Source organism: Nymphalis io, chromosome 22, assembly GCF_905147045.1.
Source record: "Nymphalis io chromosome 22, ilAglIoxx1.1, whole genome shotgun sequence".
In the NCBI taxonomy this organism is placed as follows: domain Eukaryota; kingdom Metazoa; phylum Arthropoda; class Insecta; order Lepidoptera; family Nymphalidae; genus Nymphalis; species Nymphalis io.
Genome location: NC_065909.1, coordinates 6051083 through 6071455, shown reverse-complemented (window position 1 = coordinate 6071455; position 20373 = coordinate 6051083). Strand labels below are relative to the sequence as shown.

The following is a 20373-nucleotide window of genomic DNA, read 5'->3' as shown; positions in this document are numbered from 1 at the left end:
TTGCTTCACATTAGACAGACAGACATATTGGACAAATATTTAATTATGTTTTATAAGTTGTGAAGTCTATATGACGGTTGCTATTCAATATGTATTTTAACATTATTAATTCATTTATCATAAAATTAATATAAGACCTTACAATAAACACAATTTTGTTGATTTACATTCAAAAAAAAAATTTAGCTTTTTTTAAATATTTATAGAAAAGTTATGAAACTGGCAAGAGGAAATAACTGGCTACAAAAAATGCCGTTTTTTTTAAATTATACCACATAAAATTAGGATTACATCACTAATGACACCGTTATTATTTCTAGTAACCATTCCGGTGTTGAACTTCGGAATGCTTATGGGCTGGCAATCTCCGATGACGCCCATCCTGCAATCAGAAGACGGACCAGCTCCAGAACCAATCACCGACGAAACGATCTCTTGGATGGCCTCAGTGACCTTCATCCCGCCAATTTTCTGCGGTTTCCTAGTAGGCGACCTAGCTGATAGGTGGGGCAGAAAGACCACCACAATGTTGACTTCCTTAATGCTTGTGGTAAGTAAATGTTGCTAAACCTTTTACGTTTTATTTTGAAACTAGTTTGTTGTAACTGCTTACATATTCATAGAATACAAATAAACAAACACCTTTATAATAGATATAATCATTCTTTTTGTGGGTATGTGTTAAACAGATAAACGATTTCGATGATTTTTTTTGTTACATACGACCGGCCCCGGATTAATATCTGGGCCTGCAAGATTCCGGCCAGGAAAAAATTATATAATTTTACTCTAACCACTTCAGAATGGGTGGGGGGCTTAAATGTCAAAATGCTTAGGGCCTTCGATCTCTAAGTCGGGGCCTGCATACGACGCTTTACACAAACAGGAGCAATAGGCTACCAAGACTTCTTAGTTCTCACACACAAACCACCACTCTGGATAAAATTCCTGGTCACTTACTCACTCACGATACGATGTAAAATATTGAAAATGCAAGCATAGAACAGCACGCGTGACAATTACTATTTTAATATAACTGACCTTCGCAACCGTTGAACGGTAGTGAATGGTTCAACTCAATACCAGCTATTTAAATGTGAAATCATTTAGTGAGAACGAATGAGAATTAATTTACGTCAACAAAATTTATTGCCTAAATGCGTGAGGTTTTTTGTGATTCCATCATAGTATTTGTATAATGTTATGTGTTACTACTCGGTAGCGGTAGATGGCGGTAATAAAATCTGTCAGTTTCCTGAATCGCGCTGTCTAGATTCGCTACTGAATATATTCATGTATGTAATAACGTAATGTAAAAGTGATTTTCTTAAAACGATCAGACAAAATAAATTATGATCAGTGAAAAGTTCCTTTTCTTTTCATTTACCGTTTCATCCCATGATATTGGTTCGGCATAAACAGTAATGAAGCCTCAAAAAACATTTATAATCTATGAAATTTTCTATAAAACATAATTGAAGAAATTTAATGGCCAACATTCCACGCGGTCGTGATTTGTACAGTAGTTATTTTTAATTTTTATCTGTATATATTTGTCTTTAACGTAAACAACAATTATGAAATAAAGTAATTGTAGAAAGCATATTTTTTAAATTCAAATATATATATATATATATATATATATATATATATATATATATTCAATCTGGTTTTTAAGACTATGTACACTGTATAATATTATAAATTTGAAAGTCTGTTACGATTTCACGGCTAAACAAATGAACCGATTTTGATGAAATATAGTATGAACTTGAACCCTAAGGAAGGACAAAGGCTACCTTTTTTATAGCTAATACCTGAAACTTCCCGAACACGCAGGCGAAAACTAGTTATAAATCATTGGTTATGTCTTCATTATTCGGCTTCACTCAGAAATAATCGGAAATTCAACGCAGAGACAAAATTCAATCAATTCGTTTTCAATATCTTTAAAGTGCCAATTAACCATATCCATTTGGTTATTCACCTTTTGACATTGCCTTATAACGTAACTTTACTACATTACGTAATAGTTAAAAACTTTGAAGTGCAAAAGAAAATTATATGTAAACTATCTACTCTTATTTAATTATTTTATTTATGACTTCTTTCATACATTACGCCGTAAATGTATCAGTTTAAAAAAAGGATATTATTGTCATGAGTCACAAATATAATTACATTCTGTGTCACTTAGTGACAGGATCGAATGTAATTAATGAATCGCTGCAAATGAATAAATTCGAAAATAATATTTTTATAAAAAATATGCATCCACTCGAAAATTAATAAAATATATGTATATATTAAACAATTAAATGTCTTAGGTATTTAATTTATATATTTTGAAAAGAAACGCGTTAAATTGTGGGTTTGTACACAAAAAACTAAACAACCACATAATTATTTAAAAGTTTTATTCAGTAAATATTTATTTAATTAAAATAAAGTTATTTATATTTTTATTTTTAATTGTGTTCTATCACGGAACTTTCGTAGCCCCATGTTTATGTACACATAATTATTACAACACACAAGTGGATACCTTCTTTTATCGCTATTATTTGCTATTAAAACCATTCATATCGATAGTCGCTACTACATACCAATTAAAGTATCACTAATCGAATCGATAAATCAAAATGCTGTGTTGCCGCATTCACTAGTTCCATCTGTCAAAAAGTAAATAATCAAACGGACGGAGCATGTTTGGTTCCCGTTGGTTTAAATACGTTCAAAAGCCATTAAGATTATATTAATCTGTACTTAACGCAAATCAGATTCTATGTAAAGTAATGTTTCCTAAACCAGTTAAGGATTTAATCTCCGTTAGTTAAATACGTGTTTATATTTTAATATCTTACGAATTTTATGGCTTCGAATAGTATGGCTCTCCTTAACCAGAATGTTTGTATTTATGCGATTATTTTAAAATACTATGGATTTTTTATGATTCGTTCAATGGTCTTGTTTAAATACTTCTTATATGTAAAACCTTCACCTCTTCGTATCTCGATGTCCTGACCTTTCTCTATAAATTGAGATATTAAACAAATAGTCATTTTTTAAGTCGTACTTGGTCAGTTCTTTTATACCGGTTATGATACATAGCCGATTCAATTCCAATCCAACTTCAACCGACCCGTCGCTGGATCGTTGTGTTAGGAAAAACAACGCAGCAATTGCGTTTCGATTCAATTGTAATAAAGTTTCAAATTGTTATTAGAATTGAAATACCATTATTACGTACATATTTGAAGTTATAATAACAGTACCTAATTGGTAAACGTCATTGAAAAATATGTTCATTTATAAATTACAAAAGGATTTATTTATAAATTCGCATTACAAAAAAAAAATCGTGATTACGTTTCTATAAGATAAGAAATAAGATAAAGCGAGCCAATAAAATTACAGAATAAAAAAAGCAATAAAAAGAATATCGTGATCTAACCGATTTGTATGTGGCATTATTAGTTATCATCACTTATATATTATATAGTTATGTTTCCAAGTTCCTGTATATATTATATATTTATTTTTATTATTAAAATCTATCACATTTTACAATGTGTATGTTAAAACAGTGTGAAAGGCCCTTTTTAGGCTGAATGATTATAAACCCCACTGGTTCTACAGAATTGATCGAACTCAATTAATTTAATTAATATTTATTTTACTTCTATGACAAATTATTTTTGTACATACCTATTTTTAATACAAAATAATTATATTTCAATTCTAATACAAAAGAAATATTTAAAAAAAAAGATATTTTTTTAATCTATATTTTATCTGTTACAAATAGTTACAGTAACACGTACCGAGGCTTTAATTAGTTCATTATGGAGGCGGTCCCAACCGCTCTCTGCTAGAAAATTGTTCTACATCACATTCTAATACATACGAGTATCTATCATTTAAGTAATTACAATCTTGTCAGTCGCTTGTTATACAATAAGGTTAAATAATAACGTGTTTTATTAATACATATTTTACTATATTCAATCTCTATTACATATTTCTGCAAATTCTTATTGTTAGGCACTAATAAATGAAACTTGGACAGCAATAAGATCATGTTCAGCAGGCATTTCGTTTCGGGAAAGGGAACGTGACAGAGAAACCTCTAAAAGTTGTTGATAACTACCTGGGTCAGGTCATTCCACTTCGCAGGAAAATCTCCCAAATATAGAAAATCATGATCAAAGAATTCGTTTTTTATTTGGACAACTTTGACCACCTCACTTCGTATATTTAATTTCTAAAGACGTTTCTAAGTTGTTTTCAACCAATTGGAATAGACGAGTCTGATGTGAATTAAAAAATGGGATAGAATCCCACTAGAAATGGAGGATCTATGCCCAGCAGACGAATTAAGAGATTATGAGAATGAGATTAAGACCTATATAAAACGAATTATTATTAAATTTTACTATAATTAAAATGATCTTATTTCATTTACGTTTAATATCGAATAAAGCTCCACATATTTTAGAACTTTCAACGCCAACTGATACTAATGAATATCATAAAATAAACGGACACAGTTTATTATAAGCACGTGCGGCCTTACTTATAAACGTCTCTTAGTAAGTGGTTAGTTAAACAATGCCGTCTTCTTCTTTCGAACGTCAAATCAATAATGACGGAAAGAGTGAAATCATTGTTTCACTAAACAGCTAACGTTTACGAGCATTGTTGTTTAGTAATGTATTATTTTGTTAACAGATCAGCTGGTCAATCACCCTTTTCTCTCTTCGGCCCTGGGCTCTGATAGCTTCCCGGGCAGTCGCAGGACTTGCATGCGCAGGTTGTTATGTCGTTACGCCATTGTACTTAAAAGAGGTGAGTAGTTCTAATTTTTAATGGGCTGTAATTACAAAGTGTTTTTCCTAAATGTAATTTCATGGCTTACTTTAACTAAACACTTAATATGTACTAGGGTAAACCCGTCACTGTTTCCTTAAAGCCGTCGCTATTATTTCTTTTCTTTGTCCTGTAGGGGTTTTTGGTGTAAATTAGACGGATAAAAAATTGTCTTTTTATATTTATATAAAATTTTCTAATTACATTTATAATAAACATGCAATTTTTATGATATTATTTGGAATGCATGGATTTGAATGATGAGTTAATGGTTTGGTAAGTTTTTTAATGGATGGAGTCGGGAGCTATGAATAGAACACCATAAACTAATAATCCAATTGCTTATAATTCTTTTGGAATTTCAGGTGGCATCAGACAACATACGCGGTGCATTGGGATCCCTCTTCATCCTGTCGCAGAACCTTGGCTACTTAATGGTCTACATCGCTGGCGATTTTTTTTCCTTCGCCGCCGTCATGTGGCTGTGCACGGCCATACCCGTGTTACACTTGTTTGTGTTCCTGGCTATGCCTGAAACACCAGTATTCCTAGTCAAGCAGGGAAAATTGAAGGTGAGTTCTTTTTGTAATATTTTTTTTTCTTATTTAGCACATTTAAACTTAAAATATTTAGGCTTATAAAACTATTTGAGGATGATTTCTGTGCCTTCGACTCACGATGAAGCTACATATTTTTTCGTTTTATTATAAGAACCTTGTTATTTTATTATTTTGATGTTTCTAAGAGGATGTGTGAGCCAGTATCGCTATTTGCACGAGAGACATAACTAGACCTGGACTTAGTGATTCAAGTTCCATAAGCACTTTGACATTTGAGACCCCCAATTCCGAAACGTTTAGAGTCAAATTGTATTATTTTTAGCTTCGTAAAGCCCCTTGGCTGGCGAGGCACCTTGGCTGGAGCCTTGTACGTCTTGGTATAAATCCGCGTTAGACATCATCTTAGTTCCAAAGGTCTGCGCCACCAACGCGTTGATGATGTAAGGAATGGTTACTATTCTTACAGTGGAAATATCTATGAACAGTGATAACCACGTAAAAAAAAACTTAAAAGGGCATTTAAAAAATCTTTAAAGTTATAGGTACGTCGTTAATAAATCAAAAAAAAAAAAACATGGACAAAACCACGAGAAACGATTTGTTATCTTATAATAATCATACGTTTTTTGATAGCACGAAATATTCTAAGAAATTGACAAGGTTGTCTTGCGTCTGTGCTTTTTTCAAGTAACAGGTTTTAGATCACTGGAAAACGATCGCTTCATCGATTTTAAATTATGCATGTACATTGTTCATGTGTGAAGCTCTTTATTTGATATCGATATAATTTAAAAACTAATTCCAATTTCAAATTAACATTAGCTTCTTCTTCATTTAATTCAATGTAGAATTTATATGTAAATACAAATAGTTGTAGATATTGTCTTTTTGGTTTTTTATTTTATTTTTGGAACCATACCTCCCTTTTTCTAATGTGTCTTTTTCGTTTAATTTATTTCTAGCTAAGAATAAATTACGAAATGTAAAGGCAAAATTCACATTCAAATAATATTCATTAACTTACTTTTAAATATTTCACTGGCCAAATATTCTCGAAAATTAGATTGGCCATACCTAAGGCCCCGGACGATTCTCTAATCTATCCGCAATTCATATATAAATGATTGAAAATATATATTGAGATAAGACACATTTCCACTTCTCACATTCGATGGGTTTTACCTAAGTAAAAGTCACTTCTATGAAACTGTATAAGGAAAAATAAAAACAAAATATTCCACATTTTATAATAGTTATTCTATTATAAAATGTTCATTCTATTATGAAAATCTTGAAACAATGTTTATATTATTTATTATTTTCTATTTCTATTTTATTATTATAATTTCTATTTTATTATTATAATTTTAATTATCTATTATTTTTAATCGGCTACGGCCTAGACGCTGAGTTTTAGAGATATGTTTGATCCGTTTTAAATTATGATTAAATTTTAAACAAAGTAATGCCTCGGCTTTTCGAATTTTTATTTTTTAAACTATATAGTTAAATTCATGTAACCATTGACGATCATTCAACTTTGATTATCTAGAGTTGATTAATTACTTAGCAAGCCTTGACCTAATAACGTGAGCACACAAATATACATATAACAAATATATTCTTACTTTATATTACCATAGACTGTGTTACATGTTTTAAGATAACAGATAAAAAATATACGAACAAAGTTAAATTCAAAATAAAAACTACATATTACAATTACTGAGATGGACGCTAGGTATATTTTATATGTTATAAAGGCAGACGAACAAAAAACCGACGGTAAGTGGTCATCTTGCAAGTAACATAAAACACTACACTAGCCCAGTAAAACTGGAACCGTGTCGATGTTTAGTGGTTGAATTAACCTGCGAGCAAAATATATATTAAAAATAAATATTTTTACTTACTATTTTAATTTATTTAAAAATATTTTCTCAAATAATACCTGGTATTATTATAAGTTATATGTAATAAAATATAAAAATATATATTATTATTTTATTTTGTAACTTATATGAAGGCAGCCCTTACTATTTGAAATATGTATTTTGAAATATGTTAATTCAACAGTAAATGAACGCTTAAGAAATAAATTATTAAATTCCAATGCCCCCGCTATAGTTATTACAAAACTTCCGCAAACCGAGTCATTGGAATGAACGGAAATATGGCGCTTAAATATTGATGAATGACATGACGTGCATGTTTTTTTTTTATTTGTATATATATCGAAGGTTGATTTCAATCATCTGAAACTTGGTATTATTATTAAGTAGATTATATATATGATGAGAGATGAGAGATGGCACGTGGGACAAAAGACGACGAAAACCATTGAGTTTTCACGAACTAATTACTATTCAACTCATACTCATCGCTATAGGAAAACATAGTGAGGAAACTAGCATGTGTTGGATGCTATTATAGCCTTATGTGTATTCACCAACATGCACTGAAGCAGAGTAGTTGAATGTACTGCTAGTCTTCTTAAGAGTAGAGAAAACTCTCGGTGTTAGGGCTTTGTGCAGGCAATACTTATTGTTGCGTTCCGGTCTGAAGGGTGAGTGAGCCAATGGAACTGGCACAAGAGACATAGCAACTTAGTTTCCAAGATTGGTGACGCATTACGTAAGGAATGGTTAATATTTCTTACATCGCCAATAGCCATGGGCCGTGGTGTCTACTTAGCATCAGGTGGCTATAGCTGGACACATTCCGCAACAAGTTCCACAAGTACCCACTAGTTCTTATTTATCAACTTATGTAAACCTAGCATAACATATTTATACCACTTTGCTCCAGCAAATATTGGATATTATATCTGTCAGGTTGATTTATGGAAACACGAGTCTACGGTCGTGTCATAATCATTATGTAATCATTTTGTATGTGTTTGATTGACACGAAGCTTTCTCATTAGACACGTAATAATAGCTTTAAATTCTATGCAATATAATTGACTACTTCGTCGCTCTAGTAAATAATGGTTGGCTCGAATCCGGAAACAATAAAGGTTTATTTAATATTAAAATTTTCTATCGATAAATTTTTATTGGAAAATTTTTGCAGTTTTACACTCTCTTGTCCTAGAAATCATCGATTGGATTGACAATAGAATTATAATAGTGCACAAATTCAGCTGTACACTATAATATCGTAATATGTGTATATATGCTTACATCTCCGTCAGTCCGCAGGCAGCAGATCCCAAGGGTTTTAAACACAGAGCCAACAGTAAATGATTAGGTTGTTTACTGTTTACACTCTAGTGTCTTAAAAAGTATGTAAAGCTAGTGTCAACATTTCGTTGTTGGTTGTGTATATTCTTATGTCCTGCGCAATTGGCTAATCTTCCTTCAGAGTGTGGTGTCCGTAATCAGGCAGGAGGACACCAGACAATTCATTTTATGATAACCTTATCGTCAATAAACTATATATCAATTATTGTATAATTAAATAGGAAAAAAAAACTTTTTTTTAACATTTCAAAGAATTCTAGCGTTAAGCGATAAAAAAGTTAGGCTTATAATAATCGTTTATTGCTTGAATCAATTTAATCGTATTTTTTTCTGTAATTAGATATAATTAATAACTGTTGTATAATAGATAAAAAGTGGTGTTGTTTGTCATTTACAATCTTATTGCCGTGAACATTCCGAACATGATCGTATAATGTACTTGCTGATCATCTCGACTTCCTACGAGTGAAATAACAACTTTATCACGAGATAATTTTTAACCAATGAGATATAAACTTCATCGACATATATCATCCCGGAAACCTCTTTATCAAATAATACTTTTTTTTCTATGGTGTTCTATTCGTATCAGTAATTTGATAGAGATGAAAGTTGCCACAATTGCTAGTACCATCAACTTACACCATGTGACGCGTCAATCGCTATAGGTACATAAATTATTTTCTTAAGCAATGTCCGAAAACGGTTTATTGGCAGAATATAAAATAGATATCATTTGTGTTTATGGGTTTGGGTCGTATGCATTTTTGACATTCTTACAAAAAAACTTTGTGCCCTTATCATAAGTCATTCGCCTTTTTCATATATCTTATTACGTCATAATAATCTTTGTCACTCAATTCACTTTTATTAATCTAATGAAAATTATTTGTCTATATTGGTTTAAATTGTTGTAATAATTTGCACTCGCTTGTAAGTCATTGGGTACGTGGTCGTTGGATACCAGAAAAACAAATAAGACATTTTTATGAATGGTCCACGCTTGTGGTGATCTAAGAACTGGCGCTTACCCAGCTCTTAAACTAATCCTAGAAATGCAGACAGATTATATCTCCAATACTGACCTGGGTATATAAGACAAGACTTATTTTCGATATATAGAACGGTTTTTGAGTATTTAAATATTTTTGTTAAGTTTTAATTTTATTAGTAGTTCAGCTTGCAAGTAGGAGTTTATTTTCCTTTTGTTGAAATAAATAGCAGAATCTACATAAGCTTAAATAACGGCAGTATTTTTTAAATGCAATAAATACATTGTAATATACAAATATTAGTTATTAAATTATATTAAGTATATTTTTTACCTGTGGCTTAATTATGTTTATATAATACATATATTAAATTTTTACATTCAGGAAGCAAGAGCGGCGCTTGCGTGGCTGCGACACACCACCGTGGACGACAAGAATCTAGAAGAAGAGATCCAGATTATGGAAAGAGAGGAAGAATACGCAAAAACTATGAAGAAAGCTTCCTGGAAAAGCATCGGTGAGAATTTAAAAAGAAAAACAACTTACTATTGAATAAATTACGTATTAATAAGTAATTAATAACGTACTTATTAATAAGCAGTAATATTTATTATTATAAGGATTTCAGTCTTCTATTCCTGTTTGCCTGTTAAGACGTTTTTCCCATCTTAGTTCTGATTCTGATTAGCACATTCGTTTCCGCTCCAAGAACCACAATTAACTCATGTCACATAATTAGCGAAAACCAATTCCATAGCGAACTTTTAATGGCGATTCTAAACGGATAACTTACAGTTTATGTTAATTTACCGTTCATGAGGCTTCCCACAATTTCAGGTAATAGTCATATTCAAAAAAATCTGTCATAAACACTTTCTTTCCTAGAGGAGATCGTTATTGAGACAAGCACTTATCCTACCTATGCACATTTTAAATATGAAACCCTGTGATTTATGAGCAGTAATGTTTTTTAAATGTATAATGTATTTGTAAATGTATACGTTACATCTATAGTAATATTATAAATGCGTAATTCGGTCTGTCTGTTATGCTTTGGGCTAGAACACTGAACCGATTTTGATTAAATTTTGTATGAAGCAAGATTGAACCACGAGAAAGGACATAGGCTACTTTTTTGTAATCACTTCCTCCAACACCGACGTCTCCCTCCTTACCGAACACGCAAGCGAAGAAGAAACACTAGTGTTTAATAAAAAAAATCTCTTTTCCAGTCCAAGATAAAACCACATTCAAAGCGTTCAGGATAGCTGTTAATGTCATGTTATCACAAGAGACATGCGGCTACCTCGTAGTGCTCATGTACGCTGGGTCGATCTTCGAGCAGGCGTCGGAATCCATCAGCCTCAAGCTCAGTCCGAACAAGCAGACGATTGTCGTTGGAGTCATACAGCTGCTGGGATCCATTGTCGCTAGTTGTATTGTTGAAAAGACTGGGAGAAAGGTATTCTATATTTAAATATAATCATTGTTTTTATTTTAAGGATCACACCGACTTCGCCCTACTAACAAAGTAGGGCTTCGTTATGCCATCAAAAAATCTACCGCGAAACAGCAATACTTAGTATTGACGTGTTCTGGTTTAAAGGGTGAGTAAGCCAGTCTAACTACAAGCACAAAGGACATAACATCTTAATTTACCAAGTTGGTGGTGCATTAACGATGTAAGAGAAAGTCAATATTTTAACAATGGCAATGTCTAAGGGCGCTGTTCAACACGTACATACCACTCATGAGGAATTAGATATTTTGGTTAGAATCTACATTCTGAAACTTTCCTCTTCAAAGCTATACATTTAATATAATCATGTAATATGACGGCTCAAAAGTACTTTCAAGAACCTACTTCAATGTTATCTTTTTTTTACGTTAAAATACTAGTAACAAATGTTTGAGTTTTCCCCAATTTCGTTGATTTGAAAAGTCAGTAAATTTCATATAAATACCAAGAAATTACATAAATAACATCGACTATGATGCACCATTAAATTACCAACTAGGAAGATCTATGGATCTTCTTCTTAACTTATTGGATCTTAAGTTAATGAACATAAATATTAAGTCAATAACAAACCATTCCACAAGACTAATCCGCTTATTTCGGGGACCTATGCTGCAGACAGAATAATAATATTTTTCTTCTTCAACTTCAAAATAATATTTTTTTTAAATTGAAAGTAATAAATTCAATGATTCCAGTGGCTGCTCGCCGTGACATCATTCGCGACGGGTATCTCCATGCTGGCGCTCGGCGGCTGGTTCTTCGTCACATCCAAGTCAATTTGGCTGCCCGCCTGGTTGCCAGTGGTCGCCATGTGTCTCTGCATCTTCGCTGACGCGGCTGGTTACCAGCCAGTGCCATATGTCATAACCTCAGAGTTGTTTTCTTTTCAAGTAAGCCTTTATATGATCCCCTTTCTATAAGCAGCAATAAACACTTTTTTACTTATATGAAATGAACACACTATCTTACTTTATTATTTTATTTTATGCCTATCCCTTAAGAAATTGCCTGAAAGAGATTGTTTTCTTAGCAATAAAGCTTATATAGTATTTTAAGTACATATGCATTTTATATTGATTTAGTTGATTCTGATTTGTATTAATTTATGTATTAATTAGAAAATACAATTCTATTCGTGCTATAGGTAAATTATCTTGGAGATGGTTTTGCATGTGGTCAATAGTCACACACGGAGACTAAAACTGGTATTAACCAGGTGGCCAATTCTACTAACAAATTGTCACTTTATTGCAATCGAATCGAAACGTAATCGATGCCGCTTAACCGTTTTCCTATTACTACTGTATTCGCCAATATAGTTACGATTCGATCGAAGTTAGATCGAAATAGAATCGGTTACCTATCGTTTACCATTGAAAATTAGTAGAATTGTCTTCCAGTTACTATTTAACTGTTGTTTGTTTTAAATTAAACCCACTAAGCAACGTTTATAAGGTCGTTAATGCGTTACAGTAACCAAATATGTATAAATTTATTAAATTTTATTACATAAATTTTACAAAAAAATAAACTACAATTTGACTTTCATCACTCATGAAATCCTTATCTGTTATTCCAGCATCGTGGTATGGTGACGTCATTCGTCAGCAGCGTCGACGCCCTCAGTGACTTCCTCCAAACGAAAGCATACGATCCTCTCCTAAAATTATTAGGAATACATTGGGTCTTCATAATGTTCTCATTAGTTTGTTTCATAGGTACTCTATATACTGTGTTATATGTACCAGAGACAAAAGACAGAACCGTAGAGGAAATCTATGCCATTCTAGATGGTAGACAGAAGGAGAAAAGGAAAGATGTAGAAAGCGGGAAAGAGATGAGCAGATTGTAAACCATTATTTTGACAAAAACTTGTGAATTGTTTTATAATGTCGTAGTTTTTCGACGGAAGCAAATGTGCTCAAAATAACTCATATTAATTTATATATTTAAAATGAATCGACTAATATTATTCACATTTAGTAACTCAGTCTACTAAACAAGGGTGATGTGAAGATAAAAAACATTAAAAAATAATAATAACAGTAATAGCGATAGCACTATTGTAATTGAAAAATTGTAAGCGTTATATGTTAAACATTCGAGAGCTGACTAGCAGAACACGTAAGTTAAACTCAGAACTGCAGAAGTGGCGAGAAGCGCGCAGCGTGTTGCTGCATGCAACAACAGCCGCGACGAAATAACGCAAACATTCAATAAAATTGAAACAGACTTCTCCATTTCCAATCTACAATACGTTGCTTTACAAAATAAAATACTTTTAACATATAAAATGTATTGAAAACTAAACACGATAATTTCGTTTCATATGATATTTCTAATAATGTTTTTTATTTATGTAAAATAAGAGTAAGTTCCTTTATATCTGATGATTAATAAGTTAATTTATTTATATCTGGTATAAATGAATGTACTTTTGATGAAATATTATATTTGAATCATAAACAAGGTTGGAGAATGATATTGAAATTGTAAATCTCATTCATCATTCGTGTGAAAAAGAATAGGAATAGAGTATAGAGATTTAATTTACATCTGTGCCATTAACGCAACTCTCAACAAAAAATATTTGTATATTCTGTTTTAATTTAATTTGTACAAAAAATAAAACAAAAATTATATATTTCTTTATTTTTATTACATAAATAATATTTCAAAATTGTGCCATCTGATCGATAACATTATAAAGATTTAAGTTAATACAAAAAAAAATCAAAGTGCTTAAAAAATATAATTTTTGTTTGATAACACAAGACATGAAAGACAGATAATATATTAATTTAAGTTTACAATAAATCCTACCATACCGAAATATTTTTATCTACTTTTATTTACATTGAGTACTTAAATTTATAATATGCCGATCAAATTAAATACTATACCATAATTATTTTTTCTTTACATAATAGCTATTATTATTTCGAAAGAAAAGTTATATTCAATTCATAAAATAGCCAAGAAACTTTTATATTTTTATGATTCTTATTAAAGGCGCCTTAAGACTGGCCTCTATGACCTCTATGGTTCGTTCGTTATCTGTACGAGCCAGAATTAGGAAATATACGCAAGAAAAAAAAAGTTATTACTATGTACAGATTAGATTTTAAAACGTTAATGCCTTCTTTTATTGTGCAATGCAATATGTATGCTGTGATAAAGTTGAAATTACTTTATTTGGTTACACGAAATTATTGTTTATTGTGCTATTAATTCCGTACTTGTGATATTATTGACGAATTAATTATGGTATTATTAGAAATAAGTTTAGACGCCATTAAATAATTTATGCCCGATTTTATTTTTTCATTTCCTTACTAATAATATCTACTATTCGTTAAATAACTAATAGTTTCTTTCATTAACTATTAATAATTGTATTTTTGACACTAACATTCAGATAGCATATAATAGAAATGTAATTGATCACTGTATATGGAAGATACATGAGTAAAACTATAATATAAAAGCCCCCACTTTATTAACGCCATAAAACGCCAAAAAAATACCTAAAACAATGATTAGATTAGATGATTTGAATTATTGTCTATGCGTTTGTGCGCGCTAATCTTAGAAACGGCTTAACTGATTTGAAAGCGGTTTTAACTAATGTATTGTAGTAAGCTTCCCTTAAAATTTAATGTTTGATTATTTTCAATCAGCTAATAAATAAAAAAGTTATGTCACTTTAAAGAATCATGTCGAAAATTTAAAATAAAGAGCATGAAATGACATTCTGAATGAAAATGTTGGAAAAACGAGGAAAATGTATTCCTTTTGAGAGCTTCCGTTGCGTGCGCTGCATAAACGGGTAAAGTCTACGATAGCATATGTGTATCTTTTAAGGTTGACTCACTATAACCTTTTTTATGGTAATCAAATTTGTTCTAAAATAATGCATTATTTGTGAAGTCGTTTCTATAAACATGGCATTCTTCTGAAAGATATGGAGATTAGTTTAGTAGTAGTAAGTTTAGTACTTTTATAGCTTTGTCATATTTCAAAAGGTAATTGAGTAAGTTATCTAAAAATACTAATCCTTTTTTTTCGGTTTTAAATAACTTTGTAAGTTAAAATTTATAGGTTAAATAGGTATTAAATTTTGATAAAAGATTTTTTTTTTGATTTGGTAAAAGATTTGTATAGTATTATTATAGATAGAAGTTTTTGTATTGCTTCAAGTGTCGCCTACACATGTAACTATGTAATAAATAAATGTATATACATATATCGCAATTGTAACAAAACAAGATTGAAAACAATAAATTCCTCATAAAAATGTACTCGTCTATACTCGAAGTAATCGATATTTTGTTGATAACACATGTATTTGCAAATAGACAATGCTTTACAGTACGGTGGTTTTAGTAATTGTTGTTATTTTTATTGATCTTGTTCTTACTAATGTGGATAAAAAAGATGCATCAGTTAGTAAGTTATATACATCTAAAATATAACATTTATATACATATGTTTAAGTAGGTTTAATATAAAAGCATTAGAATTGAGGGGTAATATAATGCCTTTGGTGTTTTATATTATGTTTGTTCCGAACAAAAATCGAAATCATGAAACATGAAGGCTTTTCGTTTCTGCGTATTTGTGTCAATGGTTTGAACTCGACAATGATTATATTTGCGTAATTTGAGCAAATATAGCAAATAACATATATACTTTTCCGTCATCCCTTCGCCGCTGGAGTGAATTTCATCCACATTGCGTGCATTCGCGCGTCACGATTATTCCATCTGCGTACATGTACGTTTTAGAACGACCTGCCTGAATTTTCCCGGAGCGCTACATTATGGGAGTTTTCAAATATCAAGTACACAGATTCCTTCAAGGTCAGCAACACATCAGTAACTCCCAGTGGTTTCCGCTTACCATCATTTGGACCGTATGCTCGTTTGCCCCCCAACTATATAAAAAAATTATTAGCGGTTTCAGTCTATTATGTGAGTGATGTGTAAAATTCGTCAATACAACAAACTTTTAAATACAACGATCAAACTCACTAAGTACCAGTAACCAAATGAAATGCGTGCAACGAAAGTTGTTTATTGTTATCTATTTTTTTAATTTTTGTTTATATGTAAGAAATGACTTCTGACGATCATTTACACTAATACGGAAGTCAGTGATGCATTATAAAGATATGTAAAAAAAGGTTTACAATAAATAATTTCTTATTCATTTATGAAGGTTATATTCTAACTTGATTTCTAAAATAACAAACACTCTTCTCATGTTTTATTACTTGAATAATTCTTTAGTAAATCTAGTTTTAAAACGTTGATATCATATATGTATAATGATTATCATATATTGAATACTCATATTTATAAGGTACCTACATAATTATATCATATTACAAACTGTAACAATATGTTATATTCGATATTAGTTTCCTAGAACTGTATTTAATTTGTCTTTTAAGTGAAAATCAAAATTAATCTAGACACCAATGAGCCTGAGCCATTACAAGATGGACGTCGCCGTTACAACAGCGGAGAAAAGCAAACGCTAAGAATCCGCAACGATTATCTATCGAGCCTCAATAGTAATAGAAATAGTTTACGAATTCGCGGCGGAAATACAACTGATACAAAGAATTATCCGTACATGGCTGCGATTATAATAAATGGTAGACTGTGGTGTGCGGGGACTATTGTTGATGTCAATTGGGTGCTGACGGCTGCACATTGTCTTAATTAGTAAGTTCAAAATCACTTGGTAGTATACTTTATTATATATTCCAATGGCATGAAGATTACAGATACACAAACATTAGAATTATATATTTCAGGCGATTTATTTTATATTTTACTTAACTAACAATAATTATTGACTTTAATTTTACAACCAAAATTTGATAACTTCGTTGATATTGAAAACGCCATTTTTTCACGAATCCATGATAAATACGATAAATTATCATAATAAATACGCAGATTATTCTGATCTCGACCAATTATGTCATCTCAATTCAAGGTTACAAACACATCTTTACTCCTCTTACCATTGAATACTCATATTTATAAATATAATTCTTAACCTATACCTCTAGTTTTGCTGGAAGATATATCTTTTTAGAATTGGTTTGGTTTTAATTTGTAGAAATTTTAGAATTCAACTTTGTTGTCTCATAACTTTTGTTCAGTGTCCTTCACGTCGCACCCATGAAGACTTTAGGGCAATATGTGAAAATCAGGGTGGGTAGCGCCCGTCCTCATGAGGGAGGGACGCTGGTAAATGTAGCAGGAGCAATTCGACATCCCAAATTTGAAGAGGAACCAGTACCACACGCTGACATAGCCTTGCTGAAACTCTCGGAAAATCTTGGTAAGCGATTTACATACATATAACGTTTCAGCCTTATTCTAAAGACACAAGTATAGATATAGGTCAAGGCAAATATCACATTTTATATTATCGTATTAGAATGAAACACGTAAATCTTAAACGAAGGGTTCAAATTCGTGCACAAACTGTACTTTCATGTGCTTAAGTTTAGGCTCATAATTATCTCGGTGGTGAATAAAAATAAAGAAAGAAAGAACATCCTGATTGAAACTGGTTCCAGTGAAATTCTATTACATGTAGACCAACCACTAACATCAACCTACGTCACCATCTGCAGGGGTGAAAGACGCCCCAGGTTTTCCTCAACAAGAATGAAGGTTTTCGACTTTCCAGTATGTTAAATTATTATTATTGCAAATTTGCAAATTATTATTATATAAATGACATTGCAAAGATTTATCTTTGTACTTCGAATTAGCAATATTGCTTGTTAAATGAGTGTTACAGATGTTAATGTATTGTATCATGATTGCTCTACAGAATTTCATCAGCACATAAACCTTATCAGAATATACGACGGAATGAAGGAGCCCTTTGCACAGAGCTTCGTGTCTGTAACGGGTTGGGGAGCTACACGTGTAAATATAATATATATTTTACGTCAAAATAATTTATTTAAAAAACATTTTAATGAGAAGTTTATTTGAAATTTATTTTGGGTCCGAAATGATCATGGACGAAGTCTTACATTTTATCCAGCCAAAATTCCATTTCGTGTTGTTTAGATGATAATATTAAAATTTATTTTTTATTTTGAATTAAGATACCCACTATTAATATTAGACTAAACGACAACTATTTTTTGTTAGTAGTAAAATTTTGTAAATTAGTGGCCATTATGACCACCTTTGAGTAGCTCAACTGGCATTCTACCAATCAAACTTATGAATAATTATTCTTAGGGTTCAGATACATCGTTCCGCGATCACACACCGGATCTTATGACAGCTCGGCTTAAGGTGCGCACACGCAGCTACTGCAGTGACGCATATCAGCTCGTCAATGGTTTTCAGTTCACGCCAGATTTCTTTTGTGCCTCGTTGAGAAATGGTACAAGAGATGCATGTTTGGTAAGATTTTCAGAAAGAAATTCCCTCTATGCCTGTATAAAAAAGTCATACACTCGATGAGTATGAGATGAATATAATAATGCCAATCTTAAACATTTTTTACACCTGGCTGTATTTACAAACGATTTGTTTTATTCAAAATTATAAGCAATTGTTAAATTTGAAAAAAAACGCTGTATTTTCTCGCCGTTTCTTTGCAGTAGCATCTGTTTTCTATTTCGAACGAATGATTTTATTGTATTTTATTGTATTATTATTATTTATTTGAAAAGTTTACTGTTTTCAATCAATATTTGTAATGCTGCAAAATTAAATAAATAAATATATATCAGTTCCTAAACCATCAATAGTTCGATGCCGGAGCCCCGGCCGTGCAACACAATCGACTTATGGGAGTCATGAGTTTCGGACCAGAGCGATGCGGGCACGAATACCAACCGGCAGTTTTCATCAAGGCTTTTTATTTTAGGTATACCTCAATATTACTTTTTATTATACCTACGTTTAATATGGTTTTTTTTTCAATTAAATTAATTCAAGACTTTCTAACGCGCGTATCAAGTTTTATTATCGCTACTGTCTTTTGTCTTGTTTATTTAACTATTCACTATTGACTTAATTATGACAGAGGTATCCAGCATATTCCCTATTCACACGTAGCCTTGTAGTATAGGTATATGTAAATACGTCAAAGATAAGATGAAACCATAAACAATTTAGTGCTTTTTAATTATTTTACATATCCGTAACACTTTTTATTAAAAATAGGCAATTAAATATAAGTAAAAAAAATCTAAACTTATTCCAAAACACCGCTATACTGAATGATTCTAAAAAGATTAAGCTAACAAACGCCAAGACGGCTTAATTTTTGTCAAAAAACCCATTTCAAATTTGCAGAGATTTCGTAAAACACACAATATCATCATACAAAACGACCGCTGAACTGATAGAAGCTATGCAAGACATAGACCCGGTGATCCGCCCACCGGTTCACGTGCTAGAGGACGGACCGGAGTACAATCCAGAAGAAGTTACGCATCCCGATAATAGACACGATTGATATATTCTATTAATTAAAAATCTTAATCAAAATAAAAATTATTTGTATTTTTTACCTGTTAACAAGTACCACATAGGCCGCCGAAGAGGCACTATGCGCACCTTCTCCCTCCGCCGCAATAGGCGTAGCTGGGGTTCTAGAGGGTTCTCAGTACCCTGGTAATCCCCCTAGAGAATGGAGGCCTGCATACGCAGGCCGCCCGTCAGAGCGTCGCGGTAGCATGCGCAAGCGATCCCGTGGCGCTCCTCGTTATGACGGAAAGGGTACCGCTGGTTTTTTAGTGGGTATTCCGTTGTTCGGGGCGCACTCGGCGCCTTGGACATCGGCGAGCCCCACATACCCCCCCACTGTTCCCGTGGGGAAAACGCGTAATGCGTTTTTCAGCGTAAAAAAATAAAAGTACCACATAGGTGCCCAGCTGTTGTGGCATATAATAACTACTCCCAATGATATTTATCTCGGTGATTTATTTACCTATACCTTATTATGTCTATAATTCATTATTAATAATTTCGTTAATCATCATATTATTAAATTACGTTGTAGGCCATTATTTATTAGTTCACAAACTGACTTCCGATTATTTTTGTATAAAGAGGGTAGGACGCGAAAAAAAAATTTACTGGTGGTTGAGCTTTGTGCAAGCTCGTCTGGGTAGGTACCACCCACTA

At 31.9% G+C, this 20373-nt stretch overlaps 2 protein-coding genes across 4 annotated transcripts in view; both read left to right on the top strand.

Annotated features, from left to right (window-relative positions):
• Positions 1 to 14502, top strand: part of LOC126777202 (solute carrier family 2, facilitated glucose transporter member 8-like) — a 37447-nt gene extending 22945 nt beyond the window's left edge. For both annotated transcript variants that reach the window (XM_050500177.1, XM_050500178.1), the window contains exons 3-9: positions 321 to 550; positions 4732 to 4848; positions 5235 to 5441; positions 10051 to 10183; positions 10899 to 11128; positions 11884 to 12078; positions 12768 to 14502. In XM_050500177.1, coding sequence (XP_050356134.1) covers positions 321 to 550; positions 4732 to 4848; positions 5235 to 5441; positions 10051 to 10183; positions 10899 to 11128; positions 11884 to 12078; positions 12768 to 13040 — 1385 coding nt within the window. In that variant the 3' untranslated portion in view covers positions 13041 to 14502. The remainder of the gene's footprint in view (positions 1 to 320; positions 551 to 4731; positions 4849 to 5234; positions 5442 to 10050; positions 10184 to 10898; positions 11129 to 11883; positions 12079 to 12767) is intronic.
• Positions 14503 to 15489: 987 nt separating this feature from the next.
• LOC126777236 (uncharacterized) lies at positions 15490 to 19734 on the top strand. Of its 2 annotated transcripts, none has more exons than XM_050500231.1 (7): positions 15490 to 15637; positions 16644 to 16920; positions 17367 to 17548; positions 18050 to 18147; positions 18472 to 18639; positions 18990 to 19108; positions 19540 to 19734. In XM_050500231.1, the coding sequence occupies exons 1-7, from the start codon at positions 15550 to 15552 to the stop codon at positions 19700 to 19702; spliced, it is 1095 nt and encodes a 364-aa protein (XP_050356188.1). In that variant the 5' UTR covers positions 15490 to 15549; the 3' UTR covers positions 19703 to 19734. The 2 variants fall into 2 exon arrangements, with proteins under 2 accessions (XP_050356188.1, XP_050356189.1); XM_050500232.1 differs by having other exon boundaries at positions 15498 to 15637; positions 16665 to 16920.
• Positions 19735 to 20373: the final 639 nt, after the last annotated feature.